Below are 25667 nucleotides of genomic sequence, written 5' to 3'. Positions count from 1 at the left end.
GGGGACGGGAGATGCGGGGGAGAGGCTGAGCGCGCGCGTGTGTGTGTGTGTTCTGCGCGTGAACCCTGCGTTTTGCGGAGGTCTGTAATTTGCTCCAGATGACCACTTGGGGCCGGGATATGGATCATTCTGGGGAGGTGAGCGTTTCCTCACACGGCATGACAGCGCAGCGCACAAATAAATGTATTCTATGAACAGCAGTTTTTAGCCATGGATCCAGACACCTTTTCACACTAAACTAAGTGTAGGACAACTTTCCTCCACAATGACGGAGCAACAAGTGAATAATGGACATATGTATCGGACACCAAAGTGAGAGTGGAGAGTCGGGGTAACTGCACTTGAACACAAAGGGGGAATGCCGCATCAGAAGCTTGTGCCAACTGCCGTTTTGGAATGGATACCGGTAATTTCGTGGGTGTCATCTGCTTTCTCCTTTTCTCTTGTGACGGGTTCCTCTCGCCTTCACCCGCCAGCGGCTTCTGTCCTGAGCGCTGCGACTGCCAGCAAGCGCAGCACATCCTCTGTACAAACCGGGGGCTGCGCGCGGTGCCCAAGGTGCACTCCTCGCGGGTCCCAGAGGACGTGCTTGTCTTCAGCCTCGGGGGAAACTTCATCGGTAACATCTCCGCCTTCGACTTCACACGGTATGGAAATCTTATAAGGTTGAACTTACAGTATAATCAAATACAGACCATTCACCCAAAAGCCTTTGAAAAGCTCTCCAAATTGGAGGAGCTGTATTTGGGCAACAATCTGATATCAACAATACCCCCAGAAACTTTACAGTCACTGGCAAAACTGACAACTTTGTATGGCAATAACAATGACATTAAGAAGATTACTCCAGAGCTGTTTGGTAACTTGGAGAGCGTTGTGAAGCTGAGGTTGGATGGGAACGCCATAGAACTGTTACAGGACTCGGTGTTCAAGAGCTTGACTAATCTGCATTATCTCCATCTAGAATCGAACCAGCTGAGTCAAATCCACAGAAACGCCTTTTCCAAGCTCACCAAACTGCGCTTTCTCAACCTGGCGCAGAACAAACTGACAGCCGTGCGTAATGTGTTTACGTTCTCCCAGCTCAGGTCACTGAATACGTTGCTGCTCTCTGAAAATGAAATACAACACGTCGGAAACCACGTCTTTCAGAATCTGAAAAAGCTTTCTAAACTATCCCTCAGCAATAACAACATCTACCATTTGGAAAGCGAGTCGTTGAAAGGACTGTCGAGCTTGACAGAATTTCTGATTGACGGGAACGTGCTGGAGAATCTTCCCGCAGGACTTCTCGACCCGCTGGAGAGAGTCGAGGAGCTGGACTTTAGTTGCAACCAAATTTCCACGGTGGACCCCTCGGCTTTTGAACAACTGAAGCATCTGAGTGTTTTAAAACTCAAAGACAACAGGCTCACGAGCCTCTCCGGTAACATATTCGCCCTCAACAGCGGCCTTTACGATTTGGATCTCCATGGCAACAACTGGACGTGTGACTGCCGCCTGGGCGAGCTGAAGCAGTGGATGAAGTCGGCGCACTCTCAGGGGAAGCTGCTGACCGTTTTCCTGCAGTGTCATCACCCAGCGACACTGAGGGGGAAGTATCTAGATTATATCAACAGCTCCCAGCTGCAGCCCCCAGGGAATTGGAGCCACTTGTGTGAGACCCAGACTGGGCCTGAGGAGAGCAGAGGAGGGGGTATCCTGGAGAAGGAGATAGAGGAGAGGGAGAGAGGGCAGGGAGAGGTAAGGAAGGAGACAAAGGGGGAGAGGAGAGGAATAGAGGCAGAGGAAAGGAAGGATGGAGAAGAGCATAGGGAAATTGGGAGTAGAGAGGGAGTGGAGATGAAGGCAATAAAGAAGGTGAGCAGGGATAGAGAGGGAGAGGATAGGAAGGAGGGAGAGGAGGAGGTGGGTATCCAAGGGGACCAGGGAGGGCAAGAGGAGCGGGACAAATCCCTGTCGTCGAAGAGGAGGAAGAAAATATCTGCCAGCCCTAGGTCGCGACCTTCTGCTGAGGCTTCTGGGAAGCGTGAGAAAGGGAGGTGGGATTCCGTTCCGGGCCGCAGCGTTCCTCAAACACAAGCCCCTCCCCTGAGCAACCCCACGCCTCCAACCACAACCTGGCCTCAGACAGTTGACCACCAAAATAGCCATGGTAACCATCTCAGTGGGCCAATCACAGAGCTCCTCACCTCCTCTCCTCCCACCCCTCAAAAAGAGGAGTGGTTTGACCTGTTCAGAGGCGGTCAGGAGGACGTTATACCTGCAGTGACCGACCCCTGTGTGTTCAACCGCCACTTCATCACCAACGTGACCGTCGACCAGGTCGCCTCCAGCACGGCCACGGTCCACTGGACCACACGCGACCACAGCCGCTTTACACCGGGAGCCGGACCGGGACTAGAAGAGGTCCACTACCGAGTGCTGTTTGACCGCTTTGGGTCATCTGACCGTTTTCCTCGGTACGTGTACGCCCGTGGCGGGGCGCGGTCGGTGATGTTACGAGAACTAAGCCCAGACTTCACCTACATGGCTTGTGTTGAGGGTGTGGTGGGAGGGTCCGTGTGTGAGGTGGCGCCCAGGGACCACTGCGCCGGATTGGTCACTCTCCCAGAAGAGGCTCATCACCAAGAGACACTGACCTCTGACCTCCAGCTGGTCACCGTGGCAACACTGGCCGGCAACGCCGTCCTTCTTCTGGTGATTGGAGGAGCCTGGCTGGGGCGAAGTTTGAGGCGGAAGCTGAAAAGGAGGAAGTCAGCAGTGCATGTGCGTCACATGTACTCCACGCGACGACCATTCCGCAGCTCCATGACAACAACGGCGGCGGTGTCAACAGACTTCACAAGCTTCCAGAGCAGCCGGCCGCCACGGCTCGGAACCCTGGAGGAAGGGGGCGACCTTATAGAGTTCCCCTGCAACCGTTTCCTTGACATCAGCCCCACCCGTAGAGACAACAGTGACATGCAGAGGTTCTCAGATTAATAAACACCAGAGACCTGGAACTTGAAAACATGTTTGCGCTGTGACCCACTTAAGCGCTAGAATATATATTTTTTTATTGTGAGCATTAGATAATCCATATTTAGAACCTGAGAACACCAAGATGCCATCACCAGGAAGGAACATCCTCAGGAGAATGTGTAAGATGCTGCAGAGACCGAGACAAAAGTGGACTGGTATTTAACCTGCACTCTGGAGCATTTCATGACCATAGCAGGACCACAGCCATGGTTGAGTTATGACCATAGAACCACAAGGTTATATTCATGACTACAGAACCACAGTAAGGTTGTGTTCAGGCAATATGACCACAGTTATAGTTCTGTTCATGGGTTATGACCACAGTTATAGATGTGTTATGACCAAAGCTGTCTTTATGGGTGACCAAATAGCTGGGCTGATTCAGACACTACAGGAAGTCAATCCCACAGACTTCCTCTAAGCCTCATACATTTCCTGTTCCATTGCCTTGTGTGTGTGTGTGAGAGAGAGAGAATTACCTGATTTCATCTGGTGCTAATATTAGACTAATAGACATTAAATTGTGTGTAAAATGTCATTTGTAATGTGCTTGAAAATGCAAGAAAAGATGGCTGCTGGTTGGCAGAAATAATTATTTGGTTTTATATGTTTTTATACTTTTATACTCAACTATGTATTGTGCTATGAGCACAAGTAAGTAACCATGCATTTCCTGACTGTGTGACTGTTGGACATAATGGTCTGTTTGTCTGTATGAAAAGAAAAACCGATGCCTTTGCAAATAATGGTGTAAGTCCTTTGTTCATATGGCTCCGATACATATAAAGAAACCAATTTTACAGTTTTGGTATTTTTACAGAAAGGCAGTAAGTTTAACATTTGTAGTAATACTGCATATTCATTCATTAGAAAACATGTTTGTGTGTGTAATGTATGCCTGCGTTTGTGCAAGTGTGTGTGTGTGTGTGTGTGTGTGTTTCATCATGTCCTTAAAGCGTGTGTGTGTGTGTGCGTGTGTTTCAAGACAGAAAGTCTGGCAATAGTTAGTTTTTTTTGGGGGTAGACCGGGTACAGTACCTCCAACACTCAGGCCTGATCAGCTCTACACTCCAAGCCTGTCAACAGTGTGTTACCATAACAACAGCAGACACAGACAGACACATATAGACCAGGAAACACGGTCTGAGATATGAAACAGCATAATCCACTTCAATATCCTAGTCATATTTGGTTAAGACTGATATGTTGCTTCTTAAGTTTTTGTTAAACTATAGTGGATTGGGCCTGCCCCCTACTGATAGTGAATAAAAGTCATCACTATTTACTTTGGCTAGTTCTTGGCCCTCTCACATCCATTTTCTTTCACTTAACCTGCTAAAGCTTACAGACAGGCAAATAAATCTGTGATCGCTGACCTTTGACTCATTCAATCAGGGTGGCTCAAACTGTCTTCAGTTCCAGAAGATATCGCTAGGGGGCAGACTAGACCATTCGTCTGACAGGCCCATTAGATCAAATTACATTTTCTCCTCAGATCTCCTGATGGAGGCAACCAAACTTGAGTAAAAATCACAATAAGATACCAGAGAATAAGTGCTTTTATTTTCGTATTAGGTTTGTAGCGATTGTCAATATCTGTACAAAAAAAAACATGAAACAAAACAAATCACAATACAGACACAGAAGGAAACATAGATACAGGATATAGGCCAACGTACTGTGTGAGCCTAGTTTACATGATAAATACACTGTTGGAAACTAGTAAGTGCTTTACAGAGGTTAAACAAAGGGCCAGGAGTTATCTTGGTCAAGTGACATGGTCAAGGAAAACTCTAGGCCCAACTTAATGTATGTACAAACATTGTAATACTTTCAAAGGGAAAAGAGGCTTTGCATTACATTGTTACAAAACAAGGGCATCCTATTCATAGGACTTGATATAAATTTGTATAAAATGTACATTTGTATTAGTTTTCGTTCACGTTCTGCATTTCAGAGAGGCCTATGTTACACATACAACCATACACAAACACATACGCAATGTAGTAACATTATTTAGTCATGGTTAGAGCCAGGAGTTTAACCTGACCCAGTGACCTGACTAGGTAAAACTCTGGTCCATAGTAACAGGCTATTTTTAAGCCCCAGAGTTGTTCCTGGAGAAACTCCTGGTCCTAGTCATGGTGTAAGTTACAAGACCCAACTCCGACGCATTCAACAACAACAAAAAACTGCCACTAAGAAAAAGGTGATATGATAACAAGTATGTTTGCAGACACAGCACCATGAAGCAGTCCTGGAATAGATAGCACAGTACTTGGATGTCTGATTTCCCACTAACTGAGACACATTGGTCGACTGATTCCCCCAGACACAATACGATCCAGTTCACAGGTGACTATGATCACACAGTTAGAGAGACAGAGACTAGGGTTGCAAAAACACTGGTAACTTTCCCAAAATGCACAGGTTTTCCAGAAATCACGGTTGGGAAAGTTACCGGAATTTTGCAAACCTACCGGAGATGTAAGGCTTATAGAGACCAGTCCAGTTCTGCTATACATGTGTCCATAGAGGCTAGGAGACCAGGAGAGGGAGCCATTTAAGACTAATGAGATGCACCCACCTAGGGTTTAATCCCTGATTCCAGGTAGAAGTTGCCTCTAACCACAGATCAAGGATCAGCTCACCCTTCCCCATCCTAACCTTAACCATTAGGGGGGAAACACATAACTGACTTTAGCTCAGTGTTTAGGAGGAACTACATCCTGTACTTAATTGGAGGGGGGTTGATTCTGAACCATAGAGGTGTACTAGAGAGTTTGTCTCCTGGGACATTATTGGAAGCTCTCTATCCAACTCTATGTTCCGAACCACATGCGCACCCACCCGCGCTTTAGTTTTTAATTGCTGTGCGCTCCATCGCCCCCTCCAGCTGAGGAGGTGGAGATGCTGTTGGATTGGATGGCCTGCTGCTGCGACCCGGGACACAGGGGGGAGGGACTTCCTGTCGAACTCCCTGGACCTGGGGCACAGAGACAGCTGTCAATCAAATTGACCTGGCTTGTTTGACAGCTCCCTCTCTCTCTCTGTTTAAGATCTGGGTCCAGAGGAAAGTCTACAATAAAAACACTATATATAAAAATAACAAAATGTCACTAGAAATAAAGCAGTCATATGTTATACAATTAATGACAACTCATGTACAGTTCATATAAGGAAAATAGCTATTTTATTTTGACATTTGCATTACTGTGGAGCAAATAGAGCAAAAATTGAAATATACCAATAAAGTACATCTGTCTGTAACACCCAAGAATGTGCTCGCTGGTGACATCAATTATCATTTTGACAAGAATAGGCATCATAGATGTTTCAATTCAGTCATCAAGGTGCAAAGGGGTTTTCAATCTCACTTTTCAACCTCATACACCAACCATTGCGAGACTGTAGCGCTGTGTTTCTGATACCTGTATTTTTGACTCTGGATGTTTCTTGAATTGGGGAGACCCTCTGACAGGGGAGCTACACTGGGGCGTCAAGAAAACTTTAGGCTTTAAGCTGCTATACTGGACATGTAACATTTTGCCAGTGTGCGAGGCACTTCATCAAGTGTTCTTGGGAGTGAATCATACCTTGAATTTATGAAAGTTTTACGCAGAGCAGCACAAGTCTCTCACAGGGCCATCCCACTGGGCACAATTCAACGTCTATTCTACGCTGGTTCAACCAGTGGAGGCTGCTGAGTGGAGGACGGCTCATAATAATGGCTGAAACGGAGCGAATGGAATGGCATTTAACACATGGAAACCATGTCTTTTATGTATTTGATACCATTCCACTGATTCTGCTCCAGCCATTACCACAAGCCCATCCTCCCCAATTAAGGTGCCACCAACCTCCTGTAGGTTCAACATAATTTCATTGAAATGATCTGGAAACAACGTTGATTCAACCAGTGAGTTGCTGCTAAGACCCAGGTTTCATTAAAAACAATAGGAGTGTCTCACTCTGCAAAAGTGTCCTGTGTAGCAGGCCCATCACACTCACATGGGACCATGTAGATGGTACACATGGTACAGTATGTATCCTTGTGGGTTTTGGGATAGGAGTAGGAGTCTGTGTTTGGGATAGGAGTAGGATTCTGTGTTTTGGGATAGGAGTCTGTGTTTTGGGTTAGGAGTAGGAGTCTGTTTTGGGATAGGAGTAGGAATCTGTGTTTTGGGATAGGAGTAGGAGTCTGTGTTTGGGATAGGAGTATGTAGAGGGTAGGGGTATAACTCTGTGTTTTGGGATAGGAGTATTGTAGAGGGTAGGGGTATAACTCTGTGTTTTGGGATAGGAGTATTGTAGAGGGTAGGGGTATACCTCTGGGTGTTTTGGGATAGGAGTATTGTAGAGGGTAGGGGTATACCTCTGTGTTTTGGGACAGGAGTATGTAGAGGGTAGGGGTATAACTCTGTGTTTTGGGACAGGAGTATTGTAGAGGGTAGAGGTATACCTCTGTGTTTTGGGATTGGAGTATTGTAGAGGGTAGAGGTATAACTCTGTGTTTTGGGATAGGAGTATGTAGAGGGTAGGGGTATAACTCTGTGTTTTGGGATAGGAGTATTGTAGAGGGTAGGGGTATAACTCTGTGTTTTGGGATAGGAGTATTGTAGAGGGTAGGGGTATAACTCTGTGTTTTGGGATTGGAGTATGTAGAGGGTAGAGGTATAACTCTGTGTTTTGGGATTGGAGTATGTAGAGGGTAGGGGTATAACTCTGTGTTTTGGGATAGGAGTATGTAGAGGTATAGCTCTGTGTTTTGGGATAGGAGTATGTAGAGGGTAGGGGTATAACTCTGTGTTTTGGGATAGGAGTATGTAGAGGGTAGAGGTATAACTCTGTGTTTTGGGACAGGAGTATGTAGAGGGTAGGGGTATAACTCTGTGTTTTGGGATAGGAGTATGTAGAGGGTAGGGGTATACCTCTGTGTTTTGGGATAGGAGTATGTAGAGGGTAGAGGTATAACTCTGTGTTTTGGGACAGGAGTATGTAGAGGGTAGGGGTATAACTCTGTGTTTTGGGATAGGAGTATTGTAGAGGGTAGGGGTATAACTCTGTGTTTTGGGATAGGAGTATTGTAGAGGGTAGGGGTATAACTCTGTGTTTTGGGATTGGAGTATGTAGAGGGTAGAGGTATAACTCTGTGTTTTGGGATTGGAGTATGTAGAGGGTAGGGGTATAACTCTGTGTTTTGGGATAGGAGTATGTAGAGGTATAGCTCTGTGTTTTGGGATAGGAGTATGTAGAGGGTAGGGGTATAACTCTGTGTTTTGGGATAGGAGTATGTAGAGGGTAGAGGTATAACTCTGTGTTTTGGGATAGGAGTATGTAGAGGGTAGGGGTATACCTCTGTGTTTTGGGATAGGAGTATGTAGAGGGTAGGGGTATAACTCTGTGTTTTGGGATAGGAGTATTGTAGAGGGTAGGGGTATACCTCTGGGTGTTTTGAGGATAGGAGTATTGTAGAGGGTAGGGGTATACCTCTGGGTGTTTTGGGATAGGAGTATGTAGAGGGTAGAGGTATACCTCTGGGTGTTTTGGGATAGGAGTAGGAGTCTGTGTTTTGGGATTGGAGTATTGTAGAGGGTAGGGGTATACCTCTGTGTTTTGGGATAGGAGTATGTAGAGGGTAGAGGTATAACTCTGTGTTTTGGGATAGGAGTATGTAGAGGGTAGGGGTATAACTCTGTGTTTTGGGATAGGAGTATTGTAGAGGGTAGGGGTATAACTCTGTGTTTTGGGATAGGAGTATTGTAGAGGGTAGGGGTATAACTCTGTGTTTTGGGATTGGAGTATGTAGAGGGTAGAGGTATAACTCTGTGTTTTGGGATTGGAGTATGTAGAGGGTAGGGGTATAACTCTGTGTTTTGGGATAGGAGTATGTAGAGGTATAGCTCTGTGTTTTGGGATAGGAGTATGTAGAGGGTAGGGGTATAACTCTGTGTTTTGGGATAGGAGTATGTAGAGGGTAGAGGTATAACTCTGTGTTTTGGGACAGGAGTATGTAGAGGGTAGGGGTATAACTCTGTGTTTTGGGATAGGAGTATGTAGAGGGTAGGGGTATACCTCTGTGTTTTGGGATAGGAGTATGTAGAGGGTAGAGGTATAACTCTGTGTTTTGGGACAGGAGTATGTAGAGGGTAGGGGTATAACTCTGTGTTTTGGGATAGGAGTATTGTAGAGGGTAGGGGTATACCTCTGTGTTTTGGGATAGGAGTATTGTAGAGGGTATGGGTATACCTCTGTGTTTTGGGATAGGAGTATGTAGAGGGTAGGGGTATAACTCTGTGTTTTGGGATAGGAGTATGTAGAGGGTAGGGGTATACCTCTGTGTTTTGGGATAGGAGTATGTAGAGGGTAGGGGTATAACTCTGTGTTTTGGGATAGGAGTATGTAGAGGGTAGGGGTATACCTCTGTGTTTTGGGATAGGAGTATGTAGAGGGTAGGGGTATACCTCTGTGTTTTGGGATAGGAGTATGTAGAGGGTAGGGGTATACCTCTGTGTTTTGGGATAGGAGTATGTAGAGGGTAGGGGTATAACTCTGTGTTTTGGGATAGGAGTATTGTAGAGGGTAGGGGTATACCTCTGGGTGTTTTGAGGATAGGAGTATTGTAGAGGGTAGGGGTATACCTCTGGGTGTTTTGGGATAGGAGTATGTAGAGGGTAGAGGTATACCTCTGGGTGTTTTGGGATAGGAGTAGGAGTCTGTGTTTTGGGATTGGAGTATTGTAGAGGGTAGGGGTATACCTCTGTGTTTTGGGATAGGAGTATGTAGAGGGTAGAGGTATACCTCTGTGTTTTGGGATAGGAGTATGTAGAGGGTAGGGGTATACCTCTGGGTGTTTTGGGATAGGAGTATGTAGAGGGTAGAGGTATACCTCTGGGTGTTTTGGGATTGGAGTATGTAGAGGGTAGAGGTATAACTCTGTGTTTTGGGATAGGAGTATTGTAGAGGGTAGAGGTATACCTCTGGGTGTTTTGGGATAGGAGTATTGTAGAGGGTAGGGGTATACCTCTGGGTGTTTTGAGGATGGGCGGGGTCGGGGTGTTACTCACTGAGGTACCCCTGTGATTCTCTGTGGCGGGCGGAGACAGGACAGTCTTTATGGGTCAGCAGGATCTGCTTCAGCTGGCCAACCTCTGACCTCAGAGTGGTCACCTCATTCTGGAATGGCATGTGGGACAGAAACGTTAGTGACAATGTGTGTGTGTATGTGTGTGTAAACTCATGTCGCCACGATACCAGAGGAAAAAAGTCCTAATGTTAGAAAGAAACAACCTTATGTCACCCTGAATCACGTTTAGCACACAATATTTAACATTAAATTGTTTTTTAAAGGACCAAAGAGTTTAGTCTGCTTTGAGTTTTACTTTTGTCCAGGGAAAATCAGTTATGGTAGTATCGCTGTACTGGTATGGTGACAACCCGCGTATAAACCTACCTGCAGCTGCATATTGTTGTGCGTCAGCTCCTCTGCCTTCTTCTCCAGAGCAGACACCCAGACCTTCCTCTTCTGTCTGCATCGCGTGGCCGCAGCTCGGTTGCGTTCCAGGAACTTCTGCCTGCGCTCGTCTGGGTCCTGGTCCACAGACCTCCTGCGACGTCCTCCAGTCGCCTGGCCTGCATGCAGGGAATGTGTCTGCTGGGATGAATGCATCTGCTGTGCTGCTGGAGACAACTGCACAACAGACAAACACGGGTCATTAAACACTATTTACTAAGAACCTGTCAAACTTTGGATCCTCTGTGATAAGGACTGTCTTCCAAATAGCACCCGAATTCCAATTCACTTTTGAGTGCACTACATAGGAAACGGGTTCATTTGGGATTCAAAAGGTCTATGCAATAGTGCCATAATGCTGATGCAACAGTGGTGATGACAGGCAATTTTACAGATGTCAGATTACAGCAATTGGCAACCACCCTCACGCTAAACTAACAAAGCTTGATATAGAGTGGTTGTCATGTCAACACCTAGGTAATACTGTACCTGAGCAGCTATGGAGTGGAGGGGCAGGTGAGGCGAGGTCTGGTGGGTGTGGCTGGCCTGCAGGTGCGAGGGAGGTGATTGGTGAACCGGATGATGTGGCACGTTCCCTGATTGGTGGCCCAGGCTGTGGGCGTTTCCCAGGTGATGTGGAGGGGCGTGGCAGTGCTGCTGGTAGGAGATGGGCGGAGCCTGCTGCAGTTGCTGATGATGCTGCTGCTGCAGTTGAGTGTGCCGTTGGCGCGGTGACATCTCAATCATGTTACCCATGGTGGGACCCATGTTGCCGTTGGCGACAGCTCCCGGGTGTTGGTGTTGGTGGTGGTGACCCACGGTTTTAGCTCTCTAAGGAATAAAAACATAACAAAACATAATACCATGAAATTACAATTAAAACTGATCTCTACAGGCCCTTTCTTACCAACTCCCAAGTGATTTTATTTTTGTCCAAAATGCAGACTTGGTCCAAAAAACAGACTTGGTGTTTAAAGGCATTAAAGCATTTCCAACAAACATCACCACTGAACTGAGAAAAGGAATACAACTGAAGGTCGTCATTGCTTTTCTTATTCTTTCTCTTCTTTTACAGCTGTGAAAACAGTTAAGAGGTCAAGAAGTACCAATCATCAATGACACTTCATATCTTAAGTTAACAGTGTATCACTTTATATCTTAAGTTAAGTGTATCACTTGTGTGTATCACCTTATAGGGGCGGCAGTTAGCCTAACGGTTAAAGAGGTGAGCCAGAAACCGGAGTTAGAATCCCAGGGCCAACGACAGACCTGGGATTCGAACGGAAAGTGAGCTAGCAAGCAGGGATACCAGCAAGCAGTTGCTGGTATCAACTCTCAGGGCTAGAGGCTTCACTACAGACCCTGGTTCGATTCCAGGCTGTATCACAACCGGCCGTGATTGGGAGTCCCATAGGGCAGCGCACAATTGGCCCAGCGTCGTCCGGGTTTGGCCCGGGTAGTCCGTCATTGTACATAAGAATTTGTTCTTAACTGATTTGCCTAGGTAAATAAAGGTTAAATAAAAATAAATAAAATTCACCTGCGGGATTGTCTGAGAACAGCCACCCAGACAGCTGATGAAACTGTGGGTTTGCACAACCAAAGAATTTCTGCACAAACTGTCAGAAACCATCTCCGGGAAGCTCACCTCTGTGCTCGTCATCCTCACCAGGGTCTTGACCTGACAGCAGTTCGGTGTCGTAACTGACTTCAGTGGGCAAATGCTCACCTTCGATGGCCACTGGCACGCTGGAAAAGTGTGCTCATCATGGATGAATCTCGGTTTCAACTGTATTGGGCAGATGGCAGTCAGCGTGTATGGCGTCATATGGGCGAGAGGTTTGCTGATGTCAACGTTGTGAACAGATTGCCCATGGTGCCTGTGGGTTTATGGTATGCGCAGGCATAAGCTACGGACAATGAACTCAATTGCATTTTATCGATGGCAATTTGAATGCACAAAGATACCGTGACGAGATCCTGAGGCCCATTGTTGTGCCATTCATCCACCGCCATCACCTCATGTTTCAGCATAAATAGACATGTACGACAGCGTGTTCCAGTTCCTACCCAATATCAAGCAACTTTGCACAGCCATTGAAGAAGAGTGGGACACCTTTCCACGGGTCACAATCAACAGGCTGATCAACTCTATGTGAAGGAGATGTGTCGCGCTGCATGAGGCATCTGGTGGTCACACCAGATACTGACTGGTTTTCTGATCCACGCCCTACCTTTTTTTTAAAGGTGTCTGTGACCAAAATATGCATATCTGTTTTCCCAGCTATGTGAAATCCAATTTATTTCAACTGACTGATGTCCTTATAGGAACTGTAATGCAGTAAAATCGTTGAAATTGTTGCATGTTGTATATATCCATTGTTTAGCTGGAATGGAAAGTTCGTATCATGTATTTGTGATTGATATGTGGTTGTCTCACCTAGCTATCTTAAGATGAATGCACTTACTGCAAGTCACTCTGGATAATATTTTTTTGAATAAAAAAAAATATATATTGTCACAAATGTATAATTTGTACAGTTCTTTATAAAAAAATGTAGTTATTTGTTATATTTGACTGTGTAAAACATAATAGTAATACTTTTTTCCCTGAGAGTGAGGCGGATATTTGGCATTTTGCAAAAAAACATGATCATTGGTCTCTCTGAAATGAAACCATCAAGTGATAGATTTGAAACAAATACATGTCTGTCATTGAACAACCCCATGATGCCATGATTAGATAAAAACACACATTTCCATTAAACAATAAAAGCAAATTGACAAACATTTCTGAAAATGAATATATAGCGATTTGTAATGAAACTCTTAATTAATAGAATATAAATAATACATAGGCAAGCTATTTTAAATTTTATTGTTTTACAAAGTGGGATTCAAATGTATTTAATTATATTTTTTTGGAAACAATCTACACAAAATACTCTGTAATGTCAAAGTGGAAGATATTTATATATTTTTATAAATAAATTCATAAATAAAATATTGTCGTTGCATAAGTATTTAGCCCCTTTGTTTAGGCAACCCTGAATTAGTTCAGGATTAAAATTTGGCTAAACAAATCACATAATAAATTACATGGACACAGTGTGTAAAATAATAGGGGTTGACATGATTTTTGAATTACTAACCCTTCCTCTGTCCCCCATACATACAACATCTGTAAGGTCCCTCAGTCAAGTATTGTATTTCAAGCACAGTTAACTACAAAAACCAAGGAGCTTTTCGAAAGCCTTATAAAGAAGGGCAGTGATTGGTAGTTGGGTACAATAACAAATCAGACATTGAATATCTCTTTAAGCATGGTCAATAATTATGCTGTGGATTATGTACTAAACCACCCAGACACATCAAAGATACAGTCGTCCTTCTGAACTGAGCTGCAGGATTGGAATGAAATTGCTCAGGGATGTTACCATGAGGCCATTGGTGATTTTAAAACAGCTACGGAGTTCAATGTCTGTGATGGTAGAAAACTGAGGATGGATCAACAACATTGTAGTGACTCCACAATAATTACCTAAATGACACAGTGAAAATAACAATACAAATATACAGAATAAAAATATTCCCAACCGTGCATCTTGTATGCAACAAGGCACTAAAGTAATACTGCAAAAAAACACGGCAAAGGAATACACTTTTTGGCCAAAATGCAAAGCCTTGTGTTTAGGGCAAATCCAACACATTAAAAAAAAATGTATTTAACCTTTATTTAACTAGGCAAGTCAGTTCACAGCTATAGCAGTGAGCTCTCACACTCAGCAAGAGAGGCCGGGCAAAGCTTATGTCCCAATTGGCACCCTATATAGTGCGCTACTTTTGACCAGAACCTAGACAGGCCATAGGGCTCTGGTCAAATGTAGGGAATAGGGTGCCATTTGGGACAGAAACAGAGAGTGTTTCTGGGGAATGACATCATCCAACATTACTATTGCTCTCGGTTATGCAATATTTCTTTAAGAGAAGTAGTTTATTTTTTCTGTTCCATTCACCAATGAAAAAATGGAGTACATTTAGAGAGTGCCAACGATGAGGTCATGTAGCTGTCTATGCCAGTTTTGCCAGCCACACAGACACACACACACACACACTCTCTCTTTCCTCTCTCGCACACACACAAACACACACACACACACACACACACACACACACACACACACACACACACACACACACACACACACACACACACACACACACACACACACACACATACACACACACACACACACACACACACACACTCAGCAGCAACAGTATAAGAGTCCTGGAGTTCTGTTTACTACATAGAAACCCTGTAACACTGGTTCTATGATTCCGTCACAGTTCTATACTGGTACATTACTCCAACAGGTTGATATTTCTGTCTGGCTGATCACCCTGAAAGCACGCCGTACTGTACTCTACCTCATGTGACAGAGTCAAACAGATATCCATCACTGCTTCACACATGGCATACGTCCCAAATGGCAACCTATTCCCTTTATAGTGCACTACTCTGGTCATAAATGATGTAGTGCACTTTATAGGGAAAAGGGTACCATTTGGGATGCATACATCCCCTTACTGAAGGCCTCACTATTTCACTTATTTAACTTGCAGAGTTCTTGAATTCTAGAACGGAGCTAACTTGTCCTACTTTCAGTAAAGCTAACCTAGATGCTATACAATTAATAAACCCACAAGTCTCATTCTCTAATCTGCTGAGCCATTTGTCAAGCTAAACAATAACATGTTTAAAATACATCAACTTTAGAAAACACTATTTCTATATATTTTTCCCAATACAAAGTCCAGAAACTAGTCATTCAATTCATTATAAAATTCCTAGACAAGCGACAGTTGTACGTTGGCCATGTCAAAGTCCTCAGGTCAAAACAGGTATAGATATGAGTCCATAGAGAGAGCTGCTACTCAGACGAGAGGAGGAGAGTGTTAGAACACAAAGGCCAACCAGCCCCAGGCTGTGGGTCAGATGTTAGCCAGAGACCTTTCTGGTTCAGAAACATGACACCATATAGTCCCCAAGCACAGGGTCAGCACGTGAGGCCATTTCCTGTGTGTGTTGTGCATGTGTGTGGCTGGGGAGTCTCTTGGAGAGTCTAGTGCCTGTTTAAAGTTGTAGATTGTGAAGTGTTTTGTGTGCTGGATTTTACTTAGATTCAATTCTTCAAGACAGCCTTTAAAAACGAAAAAAGTGAATACGTGAGAAAAAGGTCAAGTTCAACAGAGAATCAGAGATATATAACTTTTGAGTGAATTACAGGGATGAAGAGGGCTAGAGGGAGAACATGTAAACTGTGACTTCCTCTGGTTGGGGATAGTGTATGTAAAGGTGTAGAGTTACACTCCGTTTCCTCTCTGTTCCAGCCTAGGAGGAATGAGAATAGCCAGAGGGTGAATGGGGCCCCACAGAGAGAGAGAGAAGAGAGTGTGTGTGTGTGTGTGTGTGTGTGTGTGTGTGTGTGTGTGTGTGTGTGTGTGTGTGTGCGTGCGTGCGTGCGTGCGTGCGTGCGTGCGTGCGTGCGTGCGTGCGTGCGTGCGTGCGTGCGTGCGTGCGTGCGTGCGTGCGTGCGTGCGTGCGTGCGTGCGTGCGTGCATATGTGAGAAGGAAAAGGTGAGAGAGTGTGCAAGAGCATAGGCAGCATGAAAAACATGACATACATAAGAGGTGAGTAGCTGTTCCATGTTTGTATTGGAAGAAAAAGTTCAGGATAACAAGCCCAAACAACAGCTCCTCTAATCTCTGTCATCATAGAGAACCATGCAGAAACATGAACATCATGTGAAACAAGAAAGAGCCTTCTAATTGGTCGGTACCATGAAAGAGTATTCTGATTGGTCAGTACCTGAGGTGAAGAGCAGGAAGAGTTGTGGGCGGGACCTTGGATGCTCATCATACTGGATCCCATAGACATCTGTCTTTCCATCTGAGGAACAAAACAAATTACTTATTATTTCTACACTATTTAACCTTGAAAACAAGTCAAATCTATTGAAATCTGTACAGCCTGTAAATGCTTCCTGTTTCAATCAGTTCCAAATGAGAATTACTAGATAATTACAATGTAATACTAGGACTTGGTAATAGCAATGTAACAAGCAATAGGTATTTCTCAAGTATAGGCTCATTAAAGAAGGCCAGTGTAAGTAACGTTGTATGTACTCACAGACATATGCTGGGCAGATGCTCCCTGCATGGCTGGGTCTGGCAGGGTGCCAGGCATGGAGGCGGCCAGGGGCTGTCTCTGTCTGTTGTTCCTCAGGTGCAGTAGGGAGGAGAGGGGCCCAGGGACAGGTCTGAGATCAGTGGGAGAAAGAAATACTCAGACGTCAGAGAACCTCAGTAACCAGCCTCTACACTGGTCTCAGATCAGGGACAGAGAAAGGAGAGAGAAACATGGGAGAGTGGTAGAGTGGAGAGGATGAGGGAGAGAGAAGAAAGCGATTGAGATGTAAAGGGAGAAAGTTTGATGTAGCTGAGAAAGAGATGGAAAGTACGGTGAGATAAAGCGATAGAAAGAGAGGAGGTTCAATTAAAGTGATAGAGTGATAGAGTGAGACAGAGACAGAAAGATGGAAAGTAGAGGGGGAAAGTAATAGATTGAGCAGAGGGAGAGACATGCGCCACAGAAGGGGCTGGGGTGCGATGTGATGATGTAATGCTTTTGGCCCTCAGCCAATCAGACTGCGTGGTCCTCCCTCGCTGCGCTGAGGTCATCCCTGGTGATGTCACCACTGACTCTGTAGCAAGCAGCGAAATAAACGTGCAAAAAGAAAAGAAAGAACCGAACCAAAACAACGCCTCCTAACGTAACCATAACAGTCCGCCCGGGCCAACAGCCAGACACTCGGAGATGGGGTCGTCGTAGAAACCAGTGGTAAACACAGGGAGAAACAGTCAGATCCCCGGAATCCAACACGGATCACCTCATTGCTAGCTTGGCCTGGGCTACAGAGCAAGACGTTGTCTGACTTTAACTGGCCATGTGATATGGTCCCTTCCCTTCCTTAGTCAATGTACTCTAATAGGCAGTACTATGTTGTAATCAACTGGACTGTACTACTCAACTGTACTATGCTGTGTTGTGCTCTGCTGTAGCTAAGCCCACTCTAACTCTTCTGAAGGGCTCATAGAACTTCTGTTACTTCTGAAACTCTAGGTTTGCGTCCCAAATGGCACCCTATTCCCTATATAGTGCACTACTTTTTACCAGAGCTCTATGGGCCCTGGTTAAAGGGAATAGGGTGCCATTAGGGACTGAGAATAGACCTCTAGCAGCAGTGTCTTGAAGTTCTGAAACATTTATTCTGAATCAATCAATGAACGTCACCGATTGGCCAGAGAGAGAATGTAAGGGCTCATAAAGGTATGTTAGAAGGTATCCATAACACACCATCTTTCCAGCACATGGACTGACTAGATAAATCAACTTGCTGCCTCACACACCAGAGATTCATGTAGCTACCTAGCTCTAGTTAGTAGCTGTATGTGTGACAGGTTTCACAAAGCAGGGCCAGATGTCTGGAGTTGAGAGGAAAGAGAGAGCCATGCCTAATCTCCATGCGCTGTAGTGTGATAACCACAGCCATGTAACCCACACCACCACCACACTGCCCTGGGCCCGGGCTGAAGCAGGGGCTGGAGTTAGTCGGGGTTGGGCCCGGGCTGAAGCAGGGGCTGAAGTTGGTCGGGGTTGGGCCCGGGCTGAAGCAGGGTCTAAAGTTGGTCGGGGTTGGGGCCCGGGCTGAAGCAGGGGCTGGAGTTGGTCGGGGTTGGGACCCGGGCTGAAGAAGGGGCTGGAGTTGGTCGGGGTTCGGGCCCGGTCTGAAGAAGGGGCTGGAGTTGGTCGGGGTTGGACCCGGGCTGAAGAAGGGGCTGGAGTTGGTCGGGGTTGGGCCCGGGCTGAAGAAGGGGCTGGAGTTGGTCGGGGTTGGGGCCCGGGCTGAAGCAGGGGCTGGAGTTGGTCGGGGTTGGGCCCGGGCTGAAGAAGGGGCTGGAGTTGGTCGGGGTTGGGCCCGGGCTGAAGAAGGGGCTGGAGTTGATCGGTGTTGGGGCCGGGGCTGGTCGGGGTTGGGCCCGGGTCTAGAGCTTGGGACCATATGACTGGTTTGTGTCAACGGCCGAGGGAGAGATGACGGGTGAGGGGAAATATGGGGAGAGATGGAGAGAAAGAAAGAGATGCAAAGGGAAAGACAGAGGGATATAAAGGGGGATGGAGGTTGAATGGAACCAATGGTGTATTGTAATAGCCAGTAGCCCCTCCCTCCCATCTCTCCCTCCCTCCCTCTCTCTTTCTCTCTCTCTCTCTCTCTTCAATTGTTTTCCCTCTCCCCCATCTCCCCATCCCCCCTCTCTCTCACTCTCTCTAATTCATTAAGGCCTAATAAATTAGACTGTCTGGGGAATGACAGCCTGCTACAGACAGAATGAGTTATGGTTAGGACAGCAGAGGGGGAGGGGTGAGAGGTACAGGGAGGGAGGGAGGGAGAGAGAAAGGTGAGCGAGAGGGGTGAAAGGTAGAGGACAGTAACATGTTGACAAGATGTGTGTGTTTGGTGTGTAATTGTGTGTGTGTGTGTGTGTGTGTGTGTGTGTGTGTGTGTGTGTGTGTGTGTGTGTGTGTGTGTGTGTGTGTGTGTGTGTGTGTGTGTGTGTGTGTGTGTGTGTGTGTGTGTGTGTGTGTGTGAATCTTTGTCTCTGTGTGCTTACCCTGAGTGTGTGAGCATGGAGTGGGCCTGGGTGATGACTGAGTTGGACTGGGCAGAGGGCAGTGCTTGCTGTCCAGCCATGCTGCAGCTTAGACCCCTCATACCACCATGGGACTGTGGTTGGTGTTGGGAGTGGGGCTGGGGCTGGTTCACACATGATGATCCATTCTGAGGGAGACTCTGAGTCTGAGAGACAAGGAAGAGAAAATTCGTTTTAATATGCATTCTGTTGTTGTTTGAATGAATACACACTTCTACATACCAATTTTACATCTTGGAGTGTGTGGCATTGTGTGTGTGTGTGTGTTAGTGTGTGTTGTGGGTCTGCGGCAAAGTGTGTGTGTACGTGAATGCGTGTGTGTGCACGCATGTGTGTGTGTGTGTCTGGCCGTTATGTGTCAGTCTGTCTGGATGCTTACCCTGCCAATAAGAACGTGATCACCTGGTGTTTCTTACCTGCCGCAGGTCAGATATCTAAACCTGCCTGAATGTCTGTCTATCTGACTCTCACTCACCTGTCACTCAATACTTCCCCGTCAGTCAAAATACCTGCTAACCTGGCAGTGGTGTAAAGTACTTAAGTAAAAATACTTTTAAGTACTACTTAAGTAGTTTTTTGGGGGGGTATCTGTACTTTACTTCACTATTTATATTTTTGACAACATTTACTTTTACTCCACTACATTCCTAAAGAAAATAATGTACTTTTTACTACATACTACATACTACATACTACTACATATCACCCTGGCACCCAAAAGTACTCTTTACATTTCGAATGCTTAGCAGGACAGGAAAATGGTCCAATTCACTCACTTATCAAGAGAACATCCCTGCTACCTCTGATCTGGCGGACTCACTAAACACACATGCTTCGTTTGAAAATTATGTCTGAGTGTCTGAGTGTTGGAGTGTGCCCCTGGCGATCCGTAAATTTAAAAAACAAGAAGATTGTGCCGTCTGGTTTGCTTAATATTAGGAATTTGAAATGATTTATATTTTTACTTTTGATACTTAAGTATATTTTATCAATTACATTTAATTTTGATACTTAAGTATTAAGACTTTTACTCAAGTAGGACTGTTGGGTACTTTTTCCACCACTGACCCTGGTGACGGTCTCCTATTTGTTTGTCTGTTCCATTTGCTAGTTTCATACAACGGCCTCAAAACTTGGGTGGCTCTTTCTGGGTATCTGTAGAGCACATTTTGACAATTGCTGATGTAAAAAGGGCTTTCGAAAAAATAAATATGATTTGATTTGAAACCTAGCATGCAAGACTATCAGTATGCTCTCTGGATACGGTGTTTGTTTAATGTGCTAGTACAGTAATTACTGTCATGATAAATTACAGTTTTGTTAGTTCAAGTACATAGAGATAAAAAACTCTATTGCCCAAAAGCCTGTTTTAGCATGGGCAGCGCCATTGAGGACTTACACCATTTTGAAGTAGTCAACTGGCTATGGGTTAAGGAAGGATCACATAATTCCATCCAGGTCACCAGGAGCCAATGAATTATACTCTTGAGCAAATATTCCATTACTGCAGGTATATCGCCAACCTTGGCTTTATACCAGTTCAAACAACACACTCTAGGTGGCAGTGTGCACCCTTTCGGTTTGTTTGCCAACTCATAGAAGTAGTAGAAGTGGAGATGGCCTTCAATGGCACTGGCCGTGCTCTCACAAATGCCATAATTGGACAGATACAATGATGCAATGTCTATGCTAGTCGGAAATAGGAAGTCGGAAATAGGAAACTCCGATGTCGGAAACATTTAACTGCTTGTAGTTATACACGTACCGCGTTCAACGAATCAGAAAGTCTGACATTTTGGAGTTTCCTAGTTCCAACTAGCATATGTTCAAGTCTCATCTGCTTGCTCTATATGTCTGAGATTTCATGGGAAATGTAGTTTTTTCGTGTGTAACCTGTTTAATGTTCTGCTCTTCCTGTGCCTGGCGGAACTCTTGTTCGATCTCATTGAAGAGGCCCACCTCCTCACAGTTACGCAGGAAACGTGTCGGCGTTGGGGTCTGGTCTGATCACACACAGCACAGAGAGAGCAAACAGACATTAAGCATCAAACAGACATCATAACAACCATGATATTGCTACATTTACATTGTAGTCATTTATCCTGAGCGATTTACGGAGCAAATTAGGGTTGAGTGTCAACAGATTGAACCAACAGAACATCAACAGATTTTTCACCTAGTTGGTCCAGGGATTCTGGCCCAATGCTCTTAACCACTAGGCATATGGAAGTACACAGAGCGGTTTTGGTTGTGTCAGAGACAGATCTAAACCAGCACCTCAGGCAGTTTACAGCTGGCATGGTTTCAACATCACTGGAACTATGTTCAACTTGTTTTGTGTAGCCTTCCCTACACCACCATGACAGCCTTCCCAGCCACAGGCTCAGGAGCAGATCACGATGCTGTAGGGTGATGTTGCTCCTAGCCACTGATCTTGGATCAGTTTTGCATCTTCCTCACTAATAGCTATGGTTAGGATTGGGGGTGGGCAAGCTGATCCTATATCTGTACTTAGGGGAAACTTCACCCCAGAGTGATCACCATAGTAACCAAGATAAGATCAGACAGAGACTGATTCTCTCACCTATAGTCTAAACTGTCAAGGTTGAAAGGTCGCGAGGTCAGGAATCAAGAGTCACAAGCTCGGCACTCCTTTGTTTTGACAGGAGATTTCCTCCAGGAGGGCTGAGTGTCTACAGGCCCCTGCAGGATAGAACCTGACTGGTGTGGGTCAAAGGTCAACAGAGATGTTTAAGCCCAGAGAGACAGACAGCCGTTGCCACGGTAACAGACAGACGGGGTCTTCGTCTGGCCTGCACGATTGAGAGTGTGTTTTTGTCTGAGGCTGAGCCTTGGCCACCAGTGCTCTAGTCTGCTGTGAACCGACTGTTCTCTTCTCGTCTCTGTAAGTGCTGCAAATACTATTGTATCTTACCACTACTGGTTATCAATACAAGTCATCAGTATACTGTACTGTTCTCTACGTCATCGTTTTTTCATCAACCACAGAAGAGGTCACACGCGCATGCAAGGACGTAAACACACACACACACAGACGAACATGCATACACATGCTCACACACACACACGCATACACACACACACACACACACACGGACATATACACACGGACACACAGGCACACATGCCTGAACCAGACAATACTATGCTTGAGTGACAGACAGTCGGTCAGAGAGGTGAAGGGGGGAGGGAGGGAGGAGAGAGGAGAGCGGGAGGGATAAGACTTATAAGGACACTTGTATTTTACCGATCGAAGGGACGAGAAATATTGTCATACACACAAACTCTACACTAAAAAATCCTGACAGACTGAGAACATTAGTGAAACACAAATAAAGAACTCTGGGTAATAAGTTAAGAAGGGTGAAACAGGTGGACAGAGAAAGAGAGAACGAAAGAGTCAGGGTGAAACAGGTGGACAGAGAAAGAGAGAACGAAAGAGTCAGGGTGAAACAGGTGGACAGAGAAAGAGAGAACGAAAGTCAGGGTGAAACAGGTGGACAGAGAAAGAGAGAACGAAAGAGTCAGGGTGAAACAGGTGGACAGAGAAAGAGAGAATGAAAGAGTCAGGGTGAAACAGGTGGCCAGAGAAAGAGAGAACGAAGGAGTCAGGGTGAAACAGGTGGACAGAGAAAGAGAGAATGAAAGAGTCAGGGTGAAACAGGGGGACAGAGGAAGAGAGAATGAAAGAGTCAGGGTGAAACAGGTGGACAGAGAAAGAGAGAACGAAAGAGTCAGGGTGAAACAGAAAAGGAAAAAGAGGGACAATCTATGGCAGTGGAGGTTATCCTTGACTGGAAACGGAATAGAAATAATCATCATTACAAAGCTAATGTCCTCTCTATGCTGTCTACATCTATACATGTTATTCTCACCTGCGAGGGGATCAGCCTTGGTCGAGGAGAACTTGAGGGTCATCTCATGCTTGTGTCTGTGGATCATCAGGTGGTCTTCTGTTTGGAACCGCTGTATGGGGCGAAGAGAGAGAGAGATCAACTTAGCATGCTCACTAAAACATTGATTTATGGAATGACTTGTTAAGTGGCATAGATTTTAATCAGATCTGACTTATGATAAAATAAGATATTAGATATCAAATCATCATGCAGTGAGGAGATTGTTTACGAGAGGTCCACACACACCTGCGAGCAGCCAGGAGCACTGCATCTATAGGACCGGTCCTGTTCATCATTCATCTCTATTACAAACCTACAGTCAGAGAGACAAGAGGAGAGACAAACCCACAGTCAGAGAGACAAGAGGAGAGACAAACCCACAGTCAGAGAGACAAGAGGAGAGACAAACCCACAGTCAGAGAGACAAGAGGAGAGACAAACCCACAGTCAGAGAGACAAGAGGAGAGACAAACCCACAGTCAGAAAGACAAGAGGAGAGACAAACCCACAGTCAGAAAGACAAGAGGAGAGACAAACTCACAGTCAGAAAGACAAGAGAAGAGACAAACCCACAGTCAGTGTGACAAGAGGAGAGACAAACCCACAATCAGAAAGACAAGAGGAGAGACAAACCCACAGTCAGTGTGACAAGAGGAGAGACAAACCTACAGTCAGAAAGACAAGAGGAGAGACAAACCCACAGTCAGAAAGACAAGAGAAGAGACAAACCCACAGTCAGAAAGACAAGAGGGGAGACAAACCCACAGTCAGAAAGACAAGAGGAGAGACAAACCCACAGTCAGAAAGACAAGAGGAGAGACAAACCCACAGTCAGAAAGACAAGAGGAGAGACAAACCCACAGTCAGAAAGACAAGAGGGGAGACAAACCCACAGTCAGAAAGACAAGAGGAGAGACAAACCCACAGTCAGAAAGACAAGAGGAGAGACAAACCCACAGTCAGAAAGACAAGAGGAGAGACAAACCCACAGTCAGAAAGACAAGAGGGGAGACAAACCCACAGTCAGAAAGACAAGAGGAGAGACAAACCCACAGTCAGAAAGACAAGTAGAGAGACAAACCCACAGTCAGAAAGACAAGAGGAGAGACAAACCCACAGTCAGAAAGACAAGAGGAGAGACAAACCCACAGTCAGAAAGACAAGAGGAGAGACAAACCCACAGTCAGTGTGACAAGAGGAGAGACAAACCCAGAGTCAGAAAGACAAGAGGAGAGACAAACCCACAGTCAGAAAGTCAAGAGGAGAGACAAACCCACAGTCAGAAAGTCAAGAGGAGAGACAACCCCACAGTCAGAAATACAAGAGGAGAGACAAACCCACAGTCAGAAAGTCAAGAGGAGAGACAAACCCACAGTCAGAAAGACAAGAGAAGAGACAAACCCACAGTCAGAAAGACAAGAGGAGAGACAAACCCACAGTCAGAAAGACAAGAGGAGAGACAAACCCACAGTCAGAAAGTCAAGAGGAGAGACAAACCCACAGTCAGAAAGTCAAGAGGAGAGACAAACCCACAGTCAGAAAGTCAAGAGGAGAGACAAACCCACAGTCAGACAGACAAGAGGAGAGACAAACCCACAGTCAGAAAGACAAGAGGAGAGACAAACCCACAGTCAGAAAGTCAAGAGGAGAGACAAACCCACAGTCAGAAAGTCAAGAGGAGAGACAAACCCACAGTCAGAAAGACAAGAGAAGAGACAAACCCACAGTCAGAAAGACAAGAGGAGAGACAAACCCACAGTCAGAAAGACAAGAGGAGAGACAAACCCACAGTCAGAAAGACAAGAGGAGAGACAACCCCACAGTCAGAAAGTCAAGAGGAGAGACAAACCCACAGTCAGAAAGTCAAGAGGAGAGACAAACACAAATGGTCAGCATTTTAAGAGTGACTTAAAGTCAGCAACAGTCTGGACATCCTTTTGGTTTTAGATCAAGTCAGATGCGATCTGACATAATCAAATCCCAATAACACTGACTATACAGTATATACAGTTTACACGACTAATACAACTTGAAACCAATTCAATTCTAGCACTAGTGGTCCATACCCACTGATGAAGGATGACTGTTGGGACGGAACCTTATCTCAAAGACAACGATCCAGTCAGGGTCACTGTGAGTGTGACACACCGTAGGGCCCTGAGTTGTTCCCAATCAGTATGTGATGGAGAAGATTCAGGGCATCATTTTCATAGTGCAAAAGAATTGTACAAACTGCAAAAATGACCATAAACCTCATTATAATCTGCCAACTTGATTTAATTAGAAACTTTTCTTCAACAATGTGCCTTATAAACAGACACAAATGGCTGTTAATATGTCTACTAGACCTGACTGAATGACACTCTACTCTTAGGTAGAGGTGGGCGTTATGGACAAAAATTGGTAACACTTTACTTGACACCCAGCGTCATAACAC

At 45.4% G+C, this 25667-nt stretch overlaps 2 protein-coding genes across 3 annotated transcripts in view; one reads left to right on the top strand and one right to left on the bottom strand.

Annotated features, from left to right (window-relative positions):
• The first annotated feature begins 339 nt into the window (after window positions 1-339).
• On the top strand, window positions 340-3708 carry LOC120022794 (TLR4 interactor with leucine rich repeats-like). The gene has a single exon (XM_038966792.1). The coding sequence runs from the start codon at window positions 397-399 to the stop codon at window positions 2983-2985; it is 2589 nt and encodes an 862-aa protein (XP_038822720.1). The 5' UTR covers window positions 340-396; the 3' UTR covers window positions 2986-3708.
• Window positions 3709-4565: 857 nt separating this feature from the next.
• LOC120022583 (cyclic AMP-responsive element-binding protein 5-like) overlaps window positions 4566-25667 on the bottom strand; it is a 30453-nt gene continuing 9351 nt past the window's right edge. The window contains exons 2-11 of one of the 2 annotated variants that reach the window (XM_038966545.1): window positions 23477-23543; window positions 23210-23300; window positions 21207-21316; window positions 19275-19459; window positions 16732-16861; window positions 16411-16491; window positions 11027-11368; window positions 10478-10714; window positions 10092-10200; window positions 4566-6010 (exon numbers count right to left, since the gene is read on the bottom strand). In XM_038966545.1, coding sequence (XP_038822473.1) covers window positions 5889-6010; window positions 10092-10200; window positions 10478-10714; window positions 11027-11368; window positions 16411-16491; window positions 16732-16861; window positions 19275-19459; window positions 21207-21316; window positions 23210-23300; window positions 23477-23530 — 1461 coding nt within the window. In that variant the 5' untranslated portion in view covers window positions 23531-23543 and the 3' untranslated portion in view covers window positions 4566-5888. Of the gene's footprint in view, window positions 6011-10048; window positions 10201-10477; window positions 10715-11026; window positions 11369-16410; window positions 16492-16731; window positions 16862-19274; window positions 19460-21206; window positions 21317-23209; window positions 23301-23476; window positions 23544-25667 lie in introns of both variants that reach the window. The other variant, XM_038966546.1, reaches the window with a different exon arrangement.

This window comes from Salvelinus namaycush, chromosome 27 (genome assembly GCF_016432855.1).
Source record: "Salvelinus namaycush isolate Seneca chromosome 27, SaNama_1.0, whole genome shotgun sequence".
NCBI lineage: Eukaryota > Metazoa > Chordata > Actinopteri > Salmoniformes > Salmonidae > Salvelinus > Salvelinus namaycush.
Note: the sequence above shows the minus strand (reverse complement) of the source record. Positions and strands in the feature narration are given on the sequence as shown.

Excerpts from the sequence above, each read along its gene's own strand:
- LOC120022794 (XM_038966792.1), top strand. The coding sequence starts at position 397 with ATGGATACCGGTAATTTCGTGGGTGTCATCTGCTTTCTCCTTTTCTCT.